Source organism: Siniperca chuatsi, linkage group LG11, assembly GCF_020085105.1.
Source record: "Siniperca chuatsi isolate FFG_IHB_CAS linkage group LG11, ASM2008510v1, whole genome shotgun sequence".
Lineage (NCBI taxonomy): Eukaryota > Metazoa > Chordata > Actinopteri > Centrarchiformes > Sinipercidae > Siniperca > Siniperca chuatsi.
In genome coordinates, this window is record NC_058052.1 from 21,521,938 (window position 1) to 21,540,211 (window position 18,274).

The 18,274-nt window shown below is 39.6% G+C and overlaps 1 protein-coding gene across 1 annotated transcript in view; it reads right to left on the minus strand.

The window, feature by feature from the left end:
- srbd1 (S1 RNA binding domain 1) overlaps window positions 1-18,274 on the minus strand; it is a 55,340-nt gene that overhangs the window by 22,802 nt on the left and 14,264 nt on the right. The window contains exons 14-16 of the mRNA XM_044213399.1: window positions 18,167-18,274; window positions 4,559-4,650; window positions 1,474-1,556 (exon numbers count right to left, since the gene is read on the minus strand). Of these exons, the coding sequence (XP_044069334.1) occupies window positions 1,474-1,556; window positions 4,559-4,650; window positions 18,167-18,274 (283 nt within the window). The remainder of the gene's footprint in view (window positions 1-1,473; window positions 1,557-4,558; window positions 4,651-18,166) is intronic.

The following is an 18,274-nucleotide window of genomic DNA, read 5'->3' on the forward strand; positions in this document are numbered from 1 at the left end:
AATGGATGCTTTGTCAGCCAACACCAACAAATGACAATAGTTTTAGCACCCTGAGTGTGAGCTGCTAAATGTTAAGAAAAAAAATGTGTTGACATTGAGGAAAGTATAAATAAATCTCCACCAGTGTATCTCTTAGCTACAGTATATGCTGTACATAATCCTCTCAGTAATCCTGATGTTTAGGGCTTCCCTCAATCCCTACGAAGACTGAACACTTCACTAGAGCTGAAACAATTAGTCAATTAATCCACTGGTTGATCATGATTCATTGACAACAATTTTGATAATTAATTAATTGCTAGTTATCAAACAAAACATTCTGATTCCAGCTTCTGAAATCGAAAGATTTGCTGCTTTTCTCTGTTTTAGATCATTGTGGATTGAAAAAAAATATGCCAGTTTGGTCAAACAGGACATTTTACTTTTGTTTTACATTTTACAAAATTAAATAAATAAATAAAAAATTATCAATAGATTAATCAATCAAGAAAATAATCATTTGTTGCAGCCCTACACAGCCTTACATTGACTTGTCTCCCTTATTGCTGCCCAATCATTGAATGACCTTCGCATCTCTATCAGCAAAACAGGAATTCTTCCAATTTAACACTAGAACCAAAAGATTAGTCTACTTAAGAAGAACTCTCCTCTATCTATCTCCTGATCATGCTCCTGTCTTTTAAATAAAAAATAAATCAAGATAACCTAAGACTATTTGTTAGATCTATCAATCATCTGGATGCTGTGAACACTGCATTGCTCACTATTGGTTGCCAGTCTGATAATCTGACCTTATTCTACTTGCCTTCAATTCTTTTTGTTTCGTTCCTATTTCCATCTTCTCATACCCTTTTTTTCCCCCACCACCTACCATATAAGGAGAACAATACTGCATTAATAACTGGTGTAAATAGTAAGCACACTGACCTAATGCTTGTCTTGCCGTTCTCATACAATTACACACACACTTGCAAAGAACAAAATCAACATTGAGCTAACTTGTTATATCATCTGCACACACACTTGGAACGCATATGGACAAGGAGCAGCAAGCACACAAGAAAAAGCAAATGTCCAAACATACGTCATGCCTGATCTCCATTAATTGAATTAGCTGTCACCCTTAGCATCATCTGTTGACACAGGCCTCAGCCAAGTTTATCTACTTCCCTGCTTGCCTCTCTTCTCTCATCATCTTTAGGTTTTTCACATTTTTCCTGTCACATCTTCAATCACTCACTCATATTTATGCCTCAAGTCCCAATTTCGGCTTTCTTTGTTTTGCCTGAAATACAAAAGTCACAACTAAAATCTGCAAGAAGTCTGAGTGAAAATAGTCAAATCAAGTCACACAGACTCGTCCACTCTGCTCTTTGCTTCAGTCTAACTCATAGCAGATGATCCACTGCCCAGGGACAAGAAGCTCTCACTCACAAGGAGCATCCCAACAGAATGAAATGAAAACACACTTACCTGGTATGTTCCAATGCCTATGTGTTTAGGATCAATCTTCACAAGCTCAGCCAGTGGATCTTGGACACGTCTTCCAATGGACACTGTCGACATGCACGCACACACACAGGAAACAAACATGAGATTCTATGTCTCATGAGATTCTATGGTTTGTGTTTTTCATGAACTTGCTATCTGAATCAAATTTATTGAATATGCAAATCCATATTATTTATAATTACTGAATATGCAAATTGTCTGCATATTACAGTGCTGGCCTGAGGGCAGGCAAAACCTAATTGTCATTCCTCCACCCCCAATAATAATAATTAAAGCTGGCTTTCAAATGGAGTCTGCACCTGTCATTTAGCTTCCTGATAGATGCTGGAGCCATGAACCCTTAAAACTACTAATTTAACCAGACCTGTGCATACTGCTACACACCACACATGCCAAATGTAGAACACCAATAAACACACACAGTCTGTATCAACCAAAGTAGGGTTGCTTTTAACGATGGAGTCTGTAAAGCTTCAGCCTGCTGCTGCACATGAAGCCAAATGTCTTTTCCATGAATATGCTGGCAGGGCCCAGTGACAAGGAGAAAAATTACAAACAACCTTACACACATACACACCGTAATACATGACATCACCCCCCAACCCACACACAGAGGCACACAGAGAGGGAGAGAATAACACAACAAAATAACTGTTCACATTCATGTCCCTGTAAAAGACAAAGGCAGCTCTGGGTGTAAACACCTTTCATTGTTACTTCTTGTTAATCTTTTCAAAGTTGGAACAACAGTTGTCCTAAAACAGTCATATATTTGAAAAAAGAAAGTAACAAATGCACTTCAAAAACTCATAAATAGTTATCTATCTATTTACTTAATGGTTTGAGTTCTATCAAGGAATAGAGATTGACCAAAGACAGACATCAAATTTAGGCTCCTAAAAACACACTATGATAAATAAAAAATGACACAACAGTTTGTCTCCTTCCCTGTCCTTCCTGTGCTGCTGCTTGCCAATGTTTTGTATGTGTGCATAGTTGAATTTCAGTGATCAGCGATGTAGTGTGCTGCATGAGATGCGTCAGACTTAGATCTTTAAGGCGTAACGGACAGACAAAGAGAAAGAGAGGGATGGGATGTAATAGAGGGAGTATGTCTGGAATCAATGGCTCTCCTCCTCTCTCTCTCTCCTCTGCTGTGGTGGGAGGCTGCTGCCTGAGATAATATTTAGACAGGGATGGAGTTTCAACCCTGGCCTTGCTCAGTGCACCACCGAAACTCTCCAATACGCTTTCATTCTGTTCTGTCTCTGACTCTCTCCCTCTCTCTGAGAGGAGCCGATTTGAAAATGGAGTCCAGCATAACTCTCCAGCACTTAGGCTATTGAAAGTTTATGAGCCAAATACAGTTCTAAAAAAATGGGAAGCAATGAAGAAAGCAACAAGAGAGGAAGGCCCCATTCAGACACATCGCTCAACTTTTGAGGAGCTGCAGTATGGACTGCCTGTCGTACTGCAACCAGCAATCGATGAGTGACAATAGTCCAGGAAAACTGATCTGCACTGATCTGTCTCGGATTGAAGAGGAGTACAGAAATAAGTTAAACACAAAAACAGTCCTCCTGGAGAATGGTTGAAATATTGCCTATTACCACTAGGTGTCCCTAGATCTCCCAACAATAGACGAGACAGATGGAAGGTGCCTATAACTCACAATTCCCTACATACATACTGGATATTCATATAGACAAAGGCAGAAAAATATGGAGTATGTCATTAAATGCACCAAAAATAATATTCCAATTAATTTATGCATTAAATAATTTATAAAATGTGACACAAATTGATATTTCTGTTTTAATTTGCTTCTGTATTTATTTACATTTGTATTAATTCCCATATTTATTTACTTTGCAAATTTAATTTTCCATTTATTAATTTGTTTATTTATTCATGCATTTATTCATTTATTTATTTATTTATTCATTTTTTAATGTATTTATTTATGTATGTATTATTTTCCCTTAGCATTTCCACCCATTTATTTCCCCAAACTTATTTATTTCTGTCTTTTCTTTTTACATTTCTTTATGCATTTCTGCTTCATTGTAAATTATTTTAAATGCCTAAATTAATTTTAATATAATTTTTGGTGCATGTAATGGGATATCAATTTATTTATTGAGTCATTTATTTATTAACTTTTGATTTTGGCAGTTCTGGTCCTCCATAGAAACACACATACCCCCCCCAAAAGTAAAACAGACAGACACAAACACTCTGTCGCCACATCCGACTCTGTAACCATTGTGTCCTGGCTCAGCAACCCCTTTTTTATATCCATCCAAAGTCAAACACTATAGATTTCTAATGGCTTTCATTAGGGGTATAAATATGGCTCTTCATGGCTCTCAGTGCTGCTGACCACAGGAAACTAGTGAAGAACAATCCAGCCTCGCTTGATTTATGGCTTTTATAGAGGAAGTCTGTTAGAAACATTTGTTCTCCAAAACTCTGTGTGATTCTTTTTTATTCTGCTGTGTTTTCAATGATGTAGTATGCGGAGTGAGTGAGGGAGAGAAAGGTGAAGGAGGAACTTTAAAAAAAAATCTGTGGGCATATTTTCTGACAGAAATTTAGTACCTGCTCACATTATACAATAAATTGTGATTTGTTAGTGTGTGAAAAACAGAAAATTAAGTGGTAGTTGTCAGCTATTATGCATTGTCCTCACCAGTATTATCATCACTTACTTTATCATACATCCAATAGTAGAGTATAACAATGGTTCATATTTTGTTAACTCTTTGCTCTTTAAACTCTTTCTTTGTCTCTTACAGTACTTCAGCTTACAAGCGAAGGGCCACAAGGTCACCTTGGGCTCTGTGAAATTGTGATGGGCATTGTTCACTATTTTCTGACATTTTATTGACAAAAAAATGTATCCAATTTAATAAGCTGCAATCGATAATTAAAATAATCGTTGGTTGCAGCCCTATACACAGTGTCTTCCACAACACCAATAACTTTGCCATAGACAAGAGCCCATTAAAAGCATGGCCAAGAAAAATAATAATGGCTAGCGTACCTGCACTCCTAAGGTTGGGGTCCAAGTCTGGCATCTCTTTGACCGCCTCAGGACTCACACTGTAGATGGATGCTCCTGCCTCACTGGTTATACTGAGGATAGAAAGGGAAGGGAAAAAAGTCAAAGAATGAGAGAAAGATCAAAAGGGAGAGATAATAGGAGAGAGATATGTAGGAAAAGAGAATAAGAGGCAGGTTGGCCAGTGAAGGAGAAAGAGGGGGGTGCAAAGGGAGGAAAGAAAAAACATAGTGAGCAGTTATCACTGCTTGAAAGACATAATGGCAAGGCTATTAAGGAAAATCACCACTGCCTTGCACCTTAAATAATAGAGCTGACAACTTCTCAAACTGGTTCCTCATTTGACTCTGCTTGACCCTTTATAGTCATAGCCTGACCATCATTACCGACATTATGGCCACAATAGCACAATCACCGGCCATCCTGCCTTAACGTTAACAGCACAATTACAATCTTTCAAATGCCTCCAGGAATTCTTATTCAACTGAGAGCAGGTAAAAATAACCACATTAATCTCAATTGCATGTATGAGCCATTGGCTTAGTATGTAACTATGAATACTAAACACAATAAGTCATTTAGTGAGTCAGATAGCTGAGTGAGATTATTTTTCCCACTTAAAGTATGGCACACACTTTGGGTAAGCATAGATTAACAATCATCTGTTTCTGCAAATATAGTTTAGAGTACGACCACCTTTTTACATTGAAAGGACTGACACTTTACTAACAGACAGTATGAGTGTTTGTGTATGTATTTGATAAAGTACAGGACATGGAGTCAGCGGACCTCTGCGGTGCACTTGTAATTTATGTGACACTACTGCCATCTAGAGGTCATTGGGATGTACTGCTATTTGTCAGTATCTATAAAACATTCTGTCATGAATGAGATTGAGAATTAGATGTACAATTCTTGCTCAGAAATCAAGAAGATGATGTTCTTTTGTTCATTCTTGTGTAGACCTGAAGACAAAAAAGACCAATAACATTCCAAACTGAATTCTTGTATATTAATTTCCCACAGTCAGATTGGTCCATAATTTGCGGTCAATTTCTGAATGGCAGTCAACAGCTTAAGCTAATTTATGAAAAGAACTAAGTGTGTGTCTAGTTTTGGAACTAAACTGTCTACTAAAATATATGAGGTAAAAAAAAAAAAGAAGCTGTGCAGTTATTTAATCTACAGGTCTGCCTCCACAGTGTGTTTCTGCAGACACCAGCTGCTGTCACAAACACATCACTGAAGTCCAACATTTCATGAACAAACATTTAAAATATGGTGTGTAAAAATGTAAAGATTCAGGCACGGTATGCCCTACTTCTACCTGAGAGACAGAGACAGAGTTTAGCGGAATGTTTAGGTGAAAAGAGACATTTCTGTCCGAGGTACAATAACAAAAAAAGAGGCACAGGCTTAATTAATTTAAGTGATTGGTTGTCTCAGCACAATCAAACAGTGACTTGGGGTTTGCAAGAATGACACTGTTATACCTTGCAGTCCTAATAAATATACATTTATGTATTGCTTAGTTTCATGTACATTTTAATGTTATATAATTGACCAAAACAGATATTATAGAAGCAATATTTAAATTAACACTGGAGACTGGATAAGACTGGATATTCTTGTGAAAAGATGACAGGTTGGAAATTACAATGAATAGCAAGTAATTACTACTAGATACAAAGGACTTATGGCATTTTAAAATGGCTTAAAGGCAGAATAAGTAGGATTTTCCTAAAAAAAAAAAAGTAGACTCAACTTGCAAAGATGCATTTAAATCAGCTAAAATTTCTTTATTACTGATTTTTTTTAAACATTTGAATAGGTTCTACATGACAATATTGGGTTTACATGGCAACAAATGATACCATTTCCCATGTTAATGTATTCAGTCTAAAGTAGGCCGCTTATCATCCATCACCACATAGACAGGATAGTGGTACAACAAAGCCACTGATACCCATGTTAATGTTACCGACATACAACTGAGGCTGTCATGTTGTTTAGTCCTTCTATTCTCTCGGGTGGATGGAGAGAGAGGGAGGGAGGATTGGAGGAAGAAAGGGGGGCTTTTTCCTCAGGGCTGACCAATATGACGAGGGGGTCAGCACCTCCCCATTGTCAAAAACTCAGAATGAGGCCTTCTGTGGTACACACTCACTCTCTCTCTCGCTCTCTCACACACACACACACACACACACACACACACACACACACACACACACAAGCTATCCCAGAGGCCAGGACCTTGCCACAACAACCTTGCCAATTACAAGTATCTTGTTAATGAGGAGTGGCAGAGGCCTTCTGATGAGAATCACATTTAAATGAACTTGTCCTCCCTCCCCCTTTTATCCTCTCTTTCCCATCCCCTCTATTCATCTAGTCCTCCCCCTACTGTTCTTTTTGTCAGCTCCCGACCCATCGTGCTGACAGCTGACATATCGCCATGGTGACACTACTAACGAGCACTGGCACATGACCTTCAAGGAGGTCAGGGAAGAGCTGGTCATTAACCTGACACACTCTGTCTCATGCAGATGCATGTACGCACACAAAGACACACAAATATTAATTCATGCTGAGTAAGACACAGCAGATAATATGAATATAATTCAAAAATATTCACTCAATCTCATGCAGCTCTCTCTAAAACAGAGTATGAAGATAGACAAGGCTTTCAATTATGCCACATGAGGGGAAAAAACAGAACGCACACCTCTAACCTCCCTTTCTGCCCTCATTCAGCGACAGTAGGACAATGGAGGTCAAGTAAAAGAGTGGTAGAGCCTTGTGTTGCCTTTTGTGTGAGAAAGAAAGGAAGAATGACAAAAAGAGAGAAACAGAGAGATTGGGCAGACAAAAGTAGAAAAAAGTGAAAAGATATCATTAAGAACACAGAAAAATAAAACACAAGAGGATATGAGAGAAAAGAAAGGGTCGCCACCAGCCCCTATCATGTCTAACTTAATTAAGGCTGCCGCTGGGGCAGCTGGGTATCAGCACTGTCATGGATACAGCTCTGAGCCCTCATCACCATAGCGTCCATGGCTGTCGCCATAGTGAGGGCATCATCCTGGCAGCCAGCAGAAGGTTGTCTGCTCTCCAGCTCTCTGGCCTAAGTGGGTGGATGGTCGAAGCACACGCACACACACACACTCAGACACAAAGTCAATGGTCGCCTCTTGGTGTAAAGCGATGACTCGGGGGCCCTGTAGGGTTATCGTTTATTCGCATTCTTTTGCTCTCTCAATTGTATACACACACACACACACACACACACACACACACACACACACACGTAAACACAGGCCTGCCTTTAGCCCTGTCCCATCCTGGGGCAAAGTCACAAACTGGCTCCACTATCTGTTCCCCTACTGGTCGTCTTTGAGACACACCCTTGGGCCTGACACACAAACACACACATCATGACTGGCCCCCTGCTGCCCCTCAAGAAACCTAACATTGGAAGAGATGGATACACACTTTGATACCTCATTACAGCCTTCTGGCTCACACAGCCCTAATCTAAATTAAAAACAGCTCATCAGATCAGTCAGAAAATTAGAGGGGCAATAATATCACCAACTAATCTGATACACAGGACAAAAAGGGGGGAAAGGGGGAAGCGAGTGAGCAGAGACAGACAGAATTTGTTGAAAAGAAGATTTTAAGACTAAATGCTAATGGTATAAAAGATATACAAAAGGCCTATATCTTAATATATCAATGGCACTACAGTGCAAATCAGTGCTAGCATATTGCAAGTGAAAATGACATTTTTAGAACTGCAAGTCCTCCTAAATTTAAAAAATATATACGTACAAAATTGCTTATGTGTGCCTTTTTTGACTGTAACAGCACTGTAGGTAAAAAAAATAATGCAAGATTGATGTTTGGTTTGAAGAAATTGATGTATTTCTAAGTATTCTAGGCCCATGGACACAGACAATACGTAAATATGTGCCCCAAAAAGATTCTTCAAAGGGTCCAAAACCTTAAGCTTGTCATATGGATCTGAAGCACCTCCACCACCTGGGTTGATTCCAGTGTAATTTGTAAAAAGCTCTAGGTTTGGTAAAAAAAAATGTTTTTTAAAAAAATCAAACAATGTATCAGGAGTCCATAAAGTCATAGTTCATTTAACTGTAGAATATATTTTTTTCCTTGAGATCATATATCCCCAAATTCAGTTCCAGGTTTATGGTTCTGCATGAAAGTTGCTAATATTCACAAATGAGGTGCAAGTAACATATTGCAAGCTATGTAATGTATTATTTATACACTTCTATACTATACAACATTATTGAACCTTCCCTCATTTATCTAGTAATACCTATGATATCTGAAGAAAACAGAACACAGTTGCACTGCTTTTTTTATAGGGCCTATATTAATGATATATCTGGTGGGCTTCTTAAAAAGTACACAGAAACTAGTGGGAGAAATCTTACTGAACCACAAATTCCATTCAATGCAAAGACACTAACAAGTGGAGTTACCTGAGCGATTAAAACAAAAAAATCTATAAGTAACCTGCTTTACCATGAAAGAATCAAGGCGCTCAGTGGGAAATGACTACTAGCCAGTTGAAGTACAAAATACTAGATGGCTTTCAATTCGGACACTTGAGAAAGCTGAGGATTGCATGTAAACACCTATAAAGTGTCATACTATAATGGCTCAATCTGGCACGTTCTTTGTCCACAACTCAGTTTGTTCAAGATACTTGGATTGGCCTCATTTTACTGTCTTAGAAGGAGCTGTTGTGTCACGTATTACCAGCCCAAAATATATTCATACAAAAAACACACACACACACACACTCACACATAAGTTTCTCTGTCCTGGTCGCTCAAACAGCTTTGGTCCATTGTTCAGTCAGCTGCAAAGCTTGACCTCAGGGAGACAAATTGAGGGATGCACCAGCTCTCTGTCTCACACAGACACACACACACACACACGTCGGGTCTGAAGACGATGACATTTTTCACAGAGAAAAGCGTCCAAATGGCAGGTGTCAGGGACCGTCAGTCTCTAGCGAGGCGCTAGAAGGCAGGCAGGCACACACACACACACATAAACTCCAACTGCCAGTGTGAGGCACGTCTGAAAAGAGCAAAGCCTCACAGACACTCATGTCAATCTGGTAGCAGGAAAGGCCTGCACTTGTGTCACGCACAAACACATACACACCAGAATGCACACACACACACCCGAAATCACAAATACACACGTGGCATGTCACACAGACTCATCACACATGTTTGTCACACGCAGGAAACACTGGCACCCTAGGGGAGGATGACATGGAGGGTGGGTGGAAGGAGGGGAAGAAGAAGGAACAGAGGCTGACCACCGGTGAGGCATGCTGGGAGGAGAGAGAGGGCTGTGGGTGATATGGATGAGGCTGGCAAATATTCACTGTCCACCACCTGCGAAAGCCAAAGGTCCTCAGCCCGATGCCACTTGTCTACCCATGATGAGCTACATACACAAGCACAAATATACCTTTTTCAAGAAACATTGGTTAGCTGTGGTACCATCTGCTGTAAAACAAAGGTGTATTAATACATCAAATTAAGGGTCTAAGGATAGAGGTTGTCGTATGCTGTTCAGATTGTGAAGCTCATTGAGGCAAATTTATGATTTGTGATAATGGGCTATATAAACAAAACTGACTTAACTTAACTTTTCAATTATCTGTCTGAAAGCTGGTTATACTAGTAATAAACCAAGCTATATATCTCCTGTAGCTCCTGGAGGGTTGGAAGAAGGAAGGATGGAAAGCAGGAAGGAATGAAGTAAAGAAGGGAGGAACAAAAAGTAAAGAGGAAATAAGGAAAAAGAAATTAAGGATAGTACAGAAGGGGGACACAGATGTCACGGCCATTTCATACCCTTTAGAGTGAACATTGCCACTTAAGGTAAGTAGGTAAGTGAGGAAGGAGAAGCATATACTAGAGATGGACAAAGGAACAGATTTCACAGCTTCCTGGGGCAACAACTCAAAGCAGAAGTACATCACACCGCTCCCTACCTTTTCTACCTAGTTCCCTCTCCCATCATCAGTTAACAAGTTAGTCATCCTGTGTAATGTTCAGTCTATAATCAAAATCAAATTCTTTTAAATTACAATTCTGTGCAAACTCATCTTGAGGGATGTCCATGTCCTCATCCATCGCTCTCGTTCTTTAAATCTCATCCTCCATTTCTAGTTTCAACCTCCAAAGTAATGTGGTTTCTCTGTGATGACGACAGTAATGATTTGACTAAAGGACAGCTCTGAATGTACCCATTCTTTCCTCTCCAATTGTAACCTTCCATCCAGCACTCTCTCCTTCCAAAAGTGGTCAGAGTCTTGAGAAGACTACATTTATCCATCAACTCATATATTTTAGTAACTCCTCCTTTTCCAATTCAATAAATGAATAAATATCTAAATATGCTTTTATGGTTGCACACTAAATTATGGAGGTGCTCTGTGACATACGTGTCTTGCTCAAATAAGAAAGGATTAAGAAAACAAATTAAAATTTATATTTTTGAAGGAGCTGTATTATTGCTATTATTTGCCTACTACAATTTGTGTTTAACATTTCCAAACTTTCTCTGTCTTCCTCTACCCATCCTGTATTAAGTCTAAGACATAACCTTTTCATGTACCCATGGGTTCATTTTCCTCTTCTTAAATGAAGATACACCCCACAGCCAGGCTGAGGCCTTTCCATGCCTCTAAATCCATCTGTCCCCCCTGCTCCTCCTTCTATGCAACCTTCAAACCTTTGGTGAGGCCTGAGTGCCTGGATCTCACTCAGTCATCGCTGGTCCTGCCACTGTATGTTCATCACTCACTCAGCCTGGCCCTGGGAGCATGCCTGGACACAGGACATGACAGGAGATACACACACCCGCACCCACACACAGTCATAAATACAGTCTACACCACTGTCCTCCAGGTCCATCAGCTAGCCAGTAATAATGATCTCATCCCACCAGGAGTGAGCTGGAGGGCAAGACGGTCAAGGACTTATTGTAAGCATGTCTGTGTGTCAGTGCAGGCGTACACTTATGGCTATAAGTTTCCTGCTGCAACTACTTGTATTGCTCTCGGACAACTCTAATATAGACCAGTCAAGGAGAGAACAATGACTACTACTAAAAAGAGATGGCCTACTACTCTTATCACCTACAGAGTACAAAATCAGGCAAAGACATAGCATAGACGTTACAATGCAGCAAATTAAAACAGACTGCGTAATTTCATGTTTCAAATGTGCGTAATTTAATTTTATATTATTTATTAAGTAATTCATTCAAGGCAAACAGGAACGCTGACTTGGAGACCCTCAAGGATGTGTCATCTCATTGCCTTCAGGAGTGACAGAGCAAGTGGTCAAAAAACTGGATGTTGTTTTTGTTTGCCTATCTGTGGTCCCTGTGTGTGTGTGTGTGTGTGTGTGTGTGTGTGTGTGTGTGTGTGTGTGTGTGTGTGTGTGTGTGTGTGTGTGTGTGTGATCACCATTGCCCAAAGATCTCCCTAACTTTACCCCACATATTCTTGCCCTCTGACATTAACATCAGCTTATTGCAGCCACACACCATGTCATTCTTCACGAACGCAGCCCCAAACACACATATTAAAATATTCAAATGTGTTATAGTTCAATCAACAACATTGAGTAAGCAAATAGAATTTAAGTTTAGTTGAACAAGCTACAGTAGCCACCACTTCCCTCAGACAAAAACGTTAAAGTCAAAAACTACACATGATGATAGTAATACTCTCTGGTTTCAATCACCTTTTTTCTCATCTGTACAACTCAGTCCAATTCAGTGTAAGAACCAGCTTCAACCATAAACCCATAAACATCAACCAGAGTTTTGCCTGTGACATGTTTCTGTTAAAAACTAGAAAACTAGAAGGAAAAAAAACTGTTTTCTCCTTCCCTCTAACAGATGGATATACAAACACAGAGCAGGCTTCCTTAGTATAGAACAGTAGTTGGCAGAGGTTGTCAACAGCTAATAAATACAGTCTGTATGACTTGGGAAAGGGTTTGATTAATGTGAAGCCAACCCATTTCAGGAATGCTATCTGTAGGGTGATTCCTGAAGATGGCAGTAAAGAAATGGGAGCCGATGACAGGGTGATCTCTGTGTGCTGCTACAATTTGTAAGATCTTCTAAAAAGTACAGGAGTTACCTCTTGAGTGTCGATAGATCAGGACTCACAGTGGTATGTGTGTGTGTGCGCCTTCCCTACCAATCAGCTCCTATCACAAAAATCCAGAAACACCAGCTGACGAGGGTGACACAGACCACTGCGCGTCACCAAGTAAAACACAGCAAACCACACACACACACACACGCACTCCCACGCAGACATCTGTCTGGCCGGTGCAGAGCACTCTTATGAGCTTTGACAAAGCCTGCATGCTCTACCAGTCAGTGCTAAAACACAATGACAGACACGGTCATGCTGCACTGACCTGTCAAGGAGCCAAAAAGAAAGAAACACACACACACACACACACACACACACACACACACACACAACAGTGGGCAGTATGCTAGCCATGAGCAGGTGTTAATTACAATAACCAAGCAGCCAATAATCAGAACACATATTTCCACATACATACTCACAACCGTATACATACAAGTTTAAGCCACCTACAACCTAGAAAATAATTTACTTAAGTCACAGTGGAGTTTGTTTTCTAAACTAATATGTCACAAACTGATGTCCTGCAGGAGGTCTTCATATTATTGGGACACAGCTGTATGGCAAATAGCCTAATGTGCATTCAGTGGGGGCCATCACAGGCACAGACAAACCTTGTCAGCTAAATAATACCTCATGCTGTATAATGTCCTACAGGATGCTGGTCATTCATAGAGGCACTGTTCAAGCTTAATCATGTAAGGTCACTTTGTTGTAAATCTAATGGGGTATGAAGAGTCGAATCTGGTAATTTATTACTCACTTAACAAAGACAACAGTAAAGGGAGATAAAGGACTATTACATCTGATCCAGTTCGAAAGCTGTCACATTTTATGATGTGGTTACACTGGTTATACTCACCCATCTCACTTTAAAAATGTATGTCTTATGTTATAAGTCATTATATTATACTGGACATGGAACTACTTTTTTGCCTGAAAATTGCCATATAAAATGTTTTGATTACATTTCTTTCTTGTTTGATTGACCTTTAAATTCTATGCTATGTGTATACTACATACCTTTTTGCACTTTGCATTAGTTCTTTGTTGATATAAAGGATTTAATGTAATTAGAGAAGAATTTTATTTTATTTTTTTGAGACAGATTTGGATAAACGATTCAGCTGGACACACAGTGGCAGGCCTTTTATACACATTCACACCTATTCCTATTCCTAAATGACACTACTTAGACATACACACAAAGATACACAAGTGTGTGTCCTTGTTTGGCTGTCTTTAGAAAAGCCCACACTCCTTATAAATTATGGAATAGGTGACTCAGTGAGTATGATGAGTCTACTCAAACAGGACTAAGGCACTGAAAAAAGCATACACACACACACACACACAAACACACATACACACACGGGAACAAATACAAGGAAGGATGTCCCGCAGGCTGCCATTTCTGGCTGTCATTCCAGCTGAGCACTGAGGCAGAAGGACACAGAGAGAGAGACAGGCAGGTGGAGAAGAAAGGATGGAGAAGGGTGGGGGTGGTGACACAATGAAGGCTCACAGGGAGACAGGAAGCAGATGGTGCAAATGAGGCTGAGGTCTTTAATGAACTACTGCACTGTCAAGGCTGAGAGGAAAGGAGAGGAGAGTCTGTATTACATACATATGTACTATACATGCTACATACTACACACATACACACACACACACAGAGTCATATAAACTACAGCCATATAATACCTCTAACAGTACTCCTGCCAAAAAAATAAAAAAATAAATAAAACATTTTCAACACTGGCAATGACACATTTTAATAGCCAATCCCACCAAACAAGGTAATGATGTTTAAAATTCGCATAAAATCAAAACTATTCTCCAGTCTGGTCAAATAACATAATGAAGACAAAATATAATCTCTCTCTTGCTCTCACTCTCTATTTCACACACACATTTTTGTGGATATTTGCTTGAGCCAGAATACATCTTTCTAAGTGCACAGCTGCTTCCAGTAGCTGAGGATGACAAAAAGAGAGCAGAAAAAACAAGGGAAGCCAAAGAAACACAGATGGTAAGGTAGAGATGGAAAGAATCAGTGACTTTGTAAATATACTGAAACAGAAAGGACAGTATTCAGCTCAGGAATAGTTTGTCTATGCAGTGTAAGGTTGCTATATGGGCTGGTGGTTTTCCACCACAATGACTGAGCCAAATTCCTGCCTCAAAGACTTTCTACACCTGTCGATCAAATACGGTTTGAACCTACTTGGATATCAGGTCAGCCGACAAATGGTCACACATATAGATACGCACAAAGTCACAAAGTATACCAGAAACTGGGTCAATTAATTACACTGGGGACATTCACAGCAAGCATTAGGACCCCTTGCTGTTCCTGATGCTACAGAGCTATTCTCCGTCATTGCCATCATCCTTGTTGCCGTGGTAATGAGGTTTCCCTAATGGCAGGTCAGGGTCAGCTATGGGTCAGTCAGCAGGGGAGTAAGAACCTCATAGTTAGCAACAACCGTCACTCCTTGAGGACAGTCATCTTTCCCTGCTCTCCCATAATCATCTATCAAGAAATATTTTGGTCAAAATTGCCTCATTAGAGACCAACATTCACCCAAATATCTTTAAAGGAGGCTTAAATAGAAACAATAAACATACATTACTAATTTAGTAGCAGTGCAGATATGTGTCACCCTTACTACATCCTTATGGAAGGCCCAGAATCATTACTACCTGGAAAGCTGCCAATGTATACTTGACAACACCATCTCTTTGTCTGACAAAAGAGAATGTCTGTGTCTGGATTAAGTGTTATTTGGGATATTAATAATTAAGCTGTGATTGATTAATCACCGTTACAAATCTCAATGATCAAGAATATATGAACCAACATGCAGGGTGCACTGTTTCCACATCCCTGGGATATCTGTTCCATTTGTGCATATAGGATAACTGCGCCATGAATACTGAGGGATTTTCCTTATGACATATTGGAAAGTGTCGTAGAAAAGGTTTCAGTCATAGTCATCGTGACACTGTTTTCATATTCAAGACGTTTCGGCTCCCATCCGGAAGTCATTCTCAATTGTGAAAACGGTTCGAGAATATTGGAAAGTGAAGTAATCGCCTGTCATGTTGAATGTTTAGTTTCATCTGGCGCTACAACAAAAACATGTCACTTATTTAAATAAAACTTGCTTTGAAGAAAATTATTTTATTAGCTTTAAATGATGATTCAATTACTGATCATTAAGGTGGTCAACAAATGATTGAGGAAAGTGTTTACACAGCTAAATGTCAAATTAATATTTGCTTTTCAACAAATACTGACCAAAGGATGTTATATTTGTATTTTAGCTACGTTGATGACTTGTTGAAATATCCAGTATACATGCGTCATCACAATGAAGTCTTTTTTAAGGTATAAATTAATAGGAAATTAATGGGATGTGATTTGTATACAAAATTTGGATGAGTTCTATGGCCTTACAATGAAGATGAAATTTAAATTGTGCTGAGAAATTTGAGATTAATCCCACCCAGGTATCACATATATCCCACAGTGTGTGTATTACTGATGTGCAAAGTGGGGTCATACCCCAGCGTCTTATATTTCAAAGACATCATCAGGGAGAACCCCACCTCAGAGGTTAAGACTGGGAGTAGTTATTTAAAGACCAGCATTTGGACTTTGCAGGGCATTTCAAAAGCACATTTACTTGATCAAGCTTTTATGAAGGAAATGTCTGAAGAGAACAGAAAATGGAAACAAAGAGAGTGGTGAGGAAGGAGGGAGAGAACAGAGAAGGGGAGTGAAGATAGGAATAAATAGAATGAGACAGAAGATGGAGAGAGAAGAAGGGCACAGAAAAGAAACGTGCAGCAAGAGTAGTGTGTATGTACATTTAAATACAGAGACACACAGATTCCGCTTTAACATCTATGTTTCTGAGCCTACATCAGCCACGGTCCAAAGAAACCAAAGTGAGGCATAAGACCAGATGACTCCAGGGCGATATTGTCTGGATAACAACAATCATACTTCTATGGCTAACGTCAAAATAACATCTTTCTGCTCTTCCAAAGTTCATGCACTTACAAAAGCCTTTATTCCACAAACCCTATTAAGGCAAAGGCAGACCATTTACACATGTGTTACGTGCTGCAAAAATATAGTTAATCATATCAGGTGATATAGGACATTCAGCCAGCACCACATCAAACAGAAGTACAACATTCTTACGTGTTGTGAAAAGCATGAATGCCATTAGCTCCAGTAAAAGAATGAACAAGAGAGACATTATATCAAGATGTGAAAATTTAACGCTCTGGACTGCTCTGCTCTGAAGTCTGCTCAAAAGGAAAAAATGTCTGTCATGAAAATAATCAAGTGAAAGTTAACTTAATAAACGCCCCACTTTGACAGTTTCTGTTCTTGCAAATAGACAGAAAATGGTACTTTAGAGAAAAAAAGTGGGCTATGACACCAAAGGTATGACCTCTGAAGGGTGCATGTGTGTATGAACTCAAAGATACAGAGAAAACTCTCATATGCAGACACACATACATCATGCACAGCTTAAAATCATTCTAGGCTGTGGTCCCAATGCTAACCTCAAGTCAACAAACACACATGGAACTCAGCAGAGAGAGAAAGAGACGGAGCAAGGAGAGGCCAGTGGTTATTATGCTTGGACCGAGGTTCTGGGCTGTTGTATTCTGAAGTGTGGAATGGGCCTGGTTACAGACACATCGTGGACCGCAAAACGTCCCTTTAATTGGCCCGAAGTGAAACAAAGTCCAGATGGCTTTAATAGACAATATTCGCTTGAGGAACACATTCCAATTAGTCTTTCTCTCCATCTGTGTCCCGCTCTCTCGCTCCCACACATTTTCCTCCTCTGTCCTCTACTCTTTCACATTGCTAACCTCCTTTATTTACTTGCCCTTTTCTTTCCACACACTTAACTTTCTCCACTTCTATACCAAGACCATAATTTCTTATTCATCATCTTCATTCCTGACCTCAATGACACCCCCCTTTGTCCCACTGTCTTTTCCATCCTTACAAATGACACTCAAGAATATTTTAGTGAACATTTAGTCTAAAAAGTTTTGAATATTCTTGAAACGTGCTTCAAACAGTGGAAATATGAAATACAGTTTGTTTTACTGAAATATACAAAATGTACTGTGGAATATTAATTAATGTCAACACAATACATAATGTGTGAATAATGTGGACCCAATAAATACCAAACTATGCCATGGAAGTCAGCCCTGTGGACAGTAGGGTTCATCCATCCATCCATTTTCTATACCCACTTGTTTCTATTCAGGGTAACTGGGGCCTATTTTAGCATGCACTGGATTAAAGACCTTACCAGTAGGACACGTCCAGGGGGTGAAAAAAGCGCCTAGAGATGAGGTCAGCGAAGAAGGACTCAGTCTCACGACATGCTGTCCCATTGCCAATGACGACCCTGGTACAG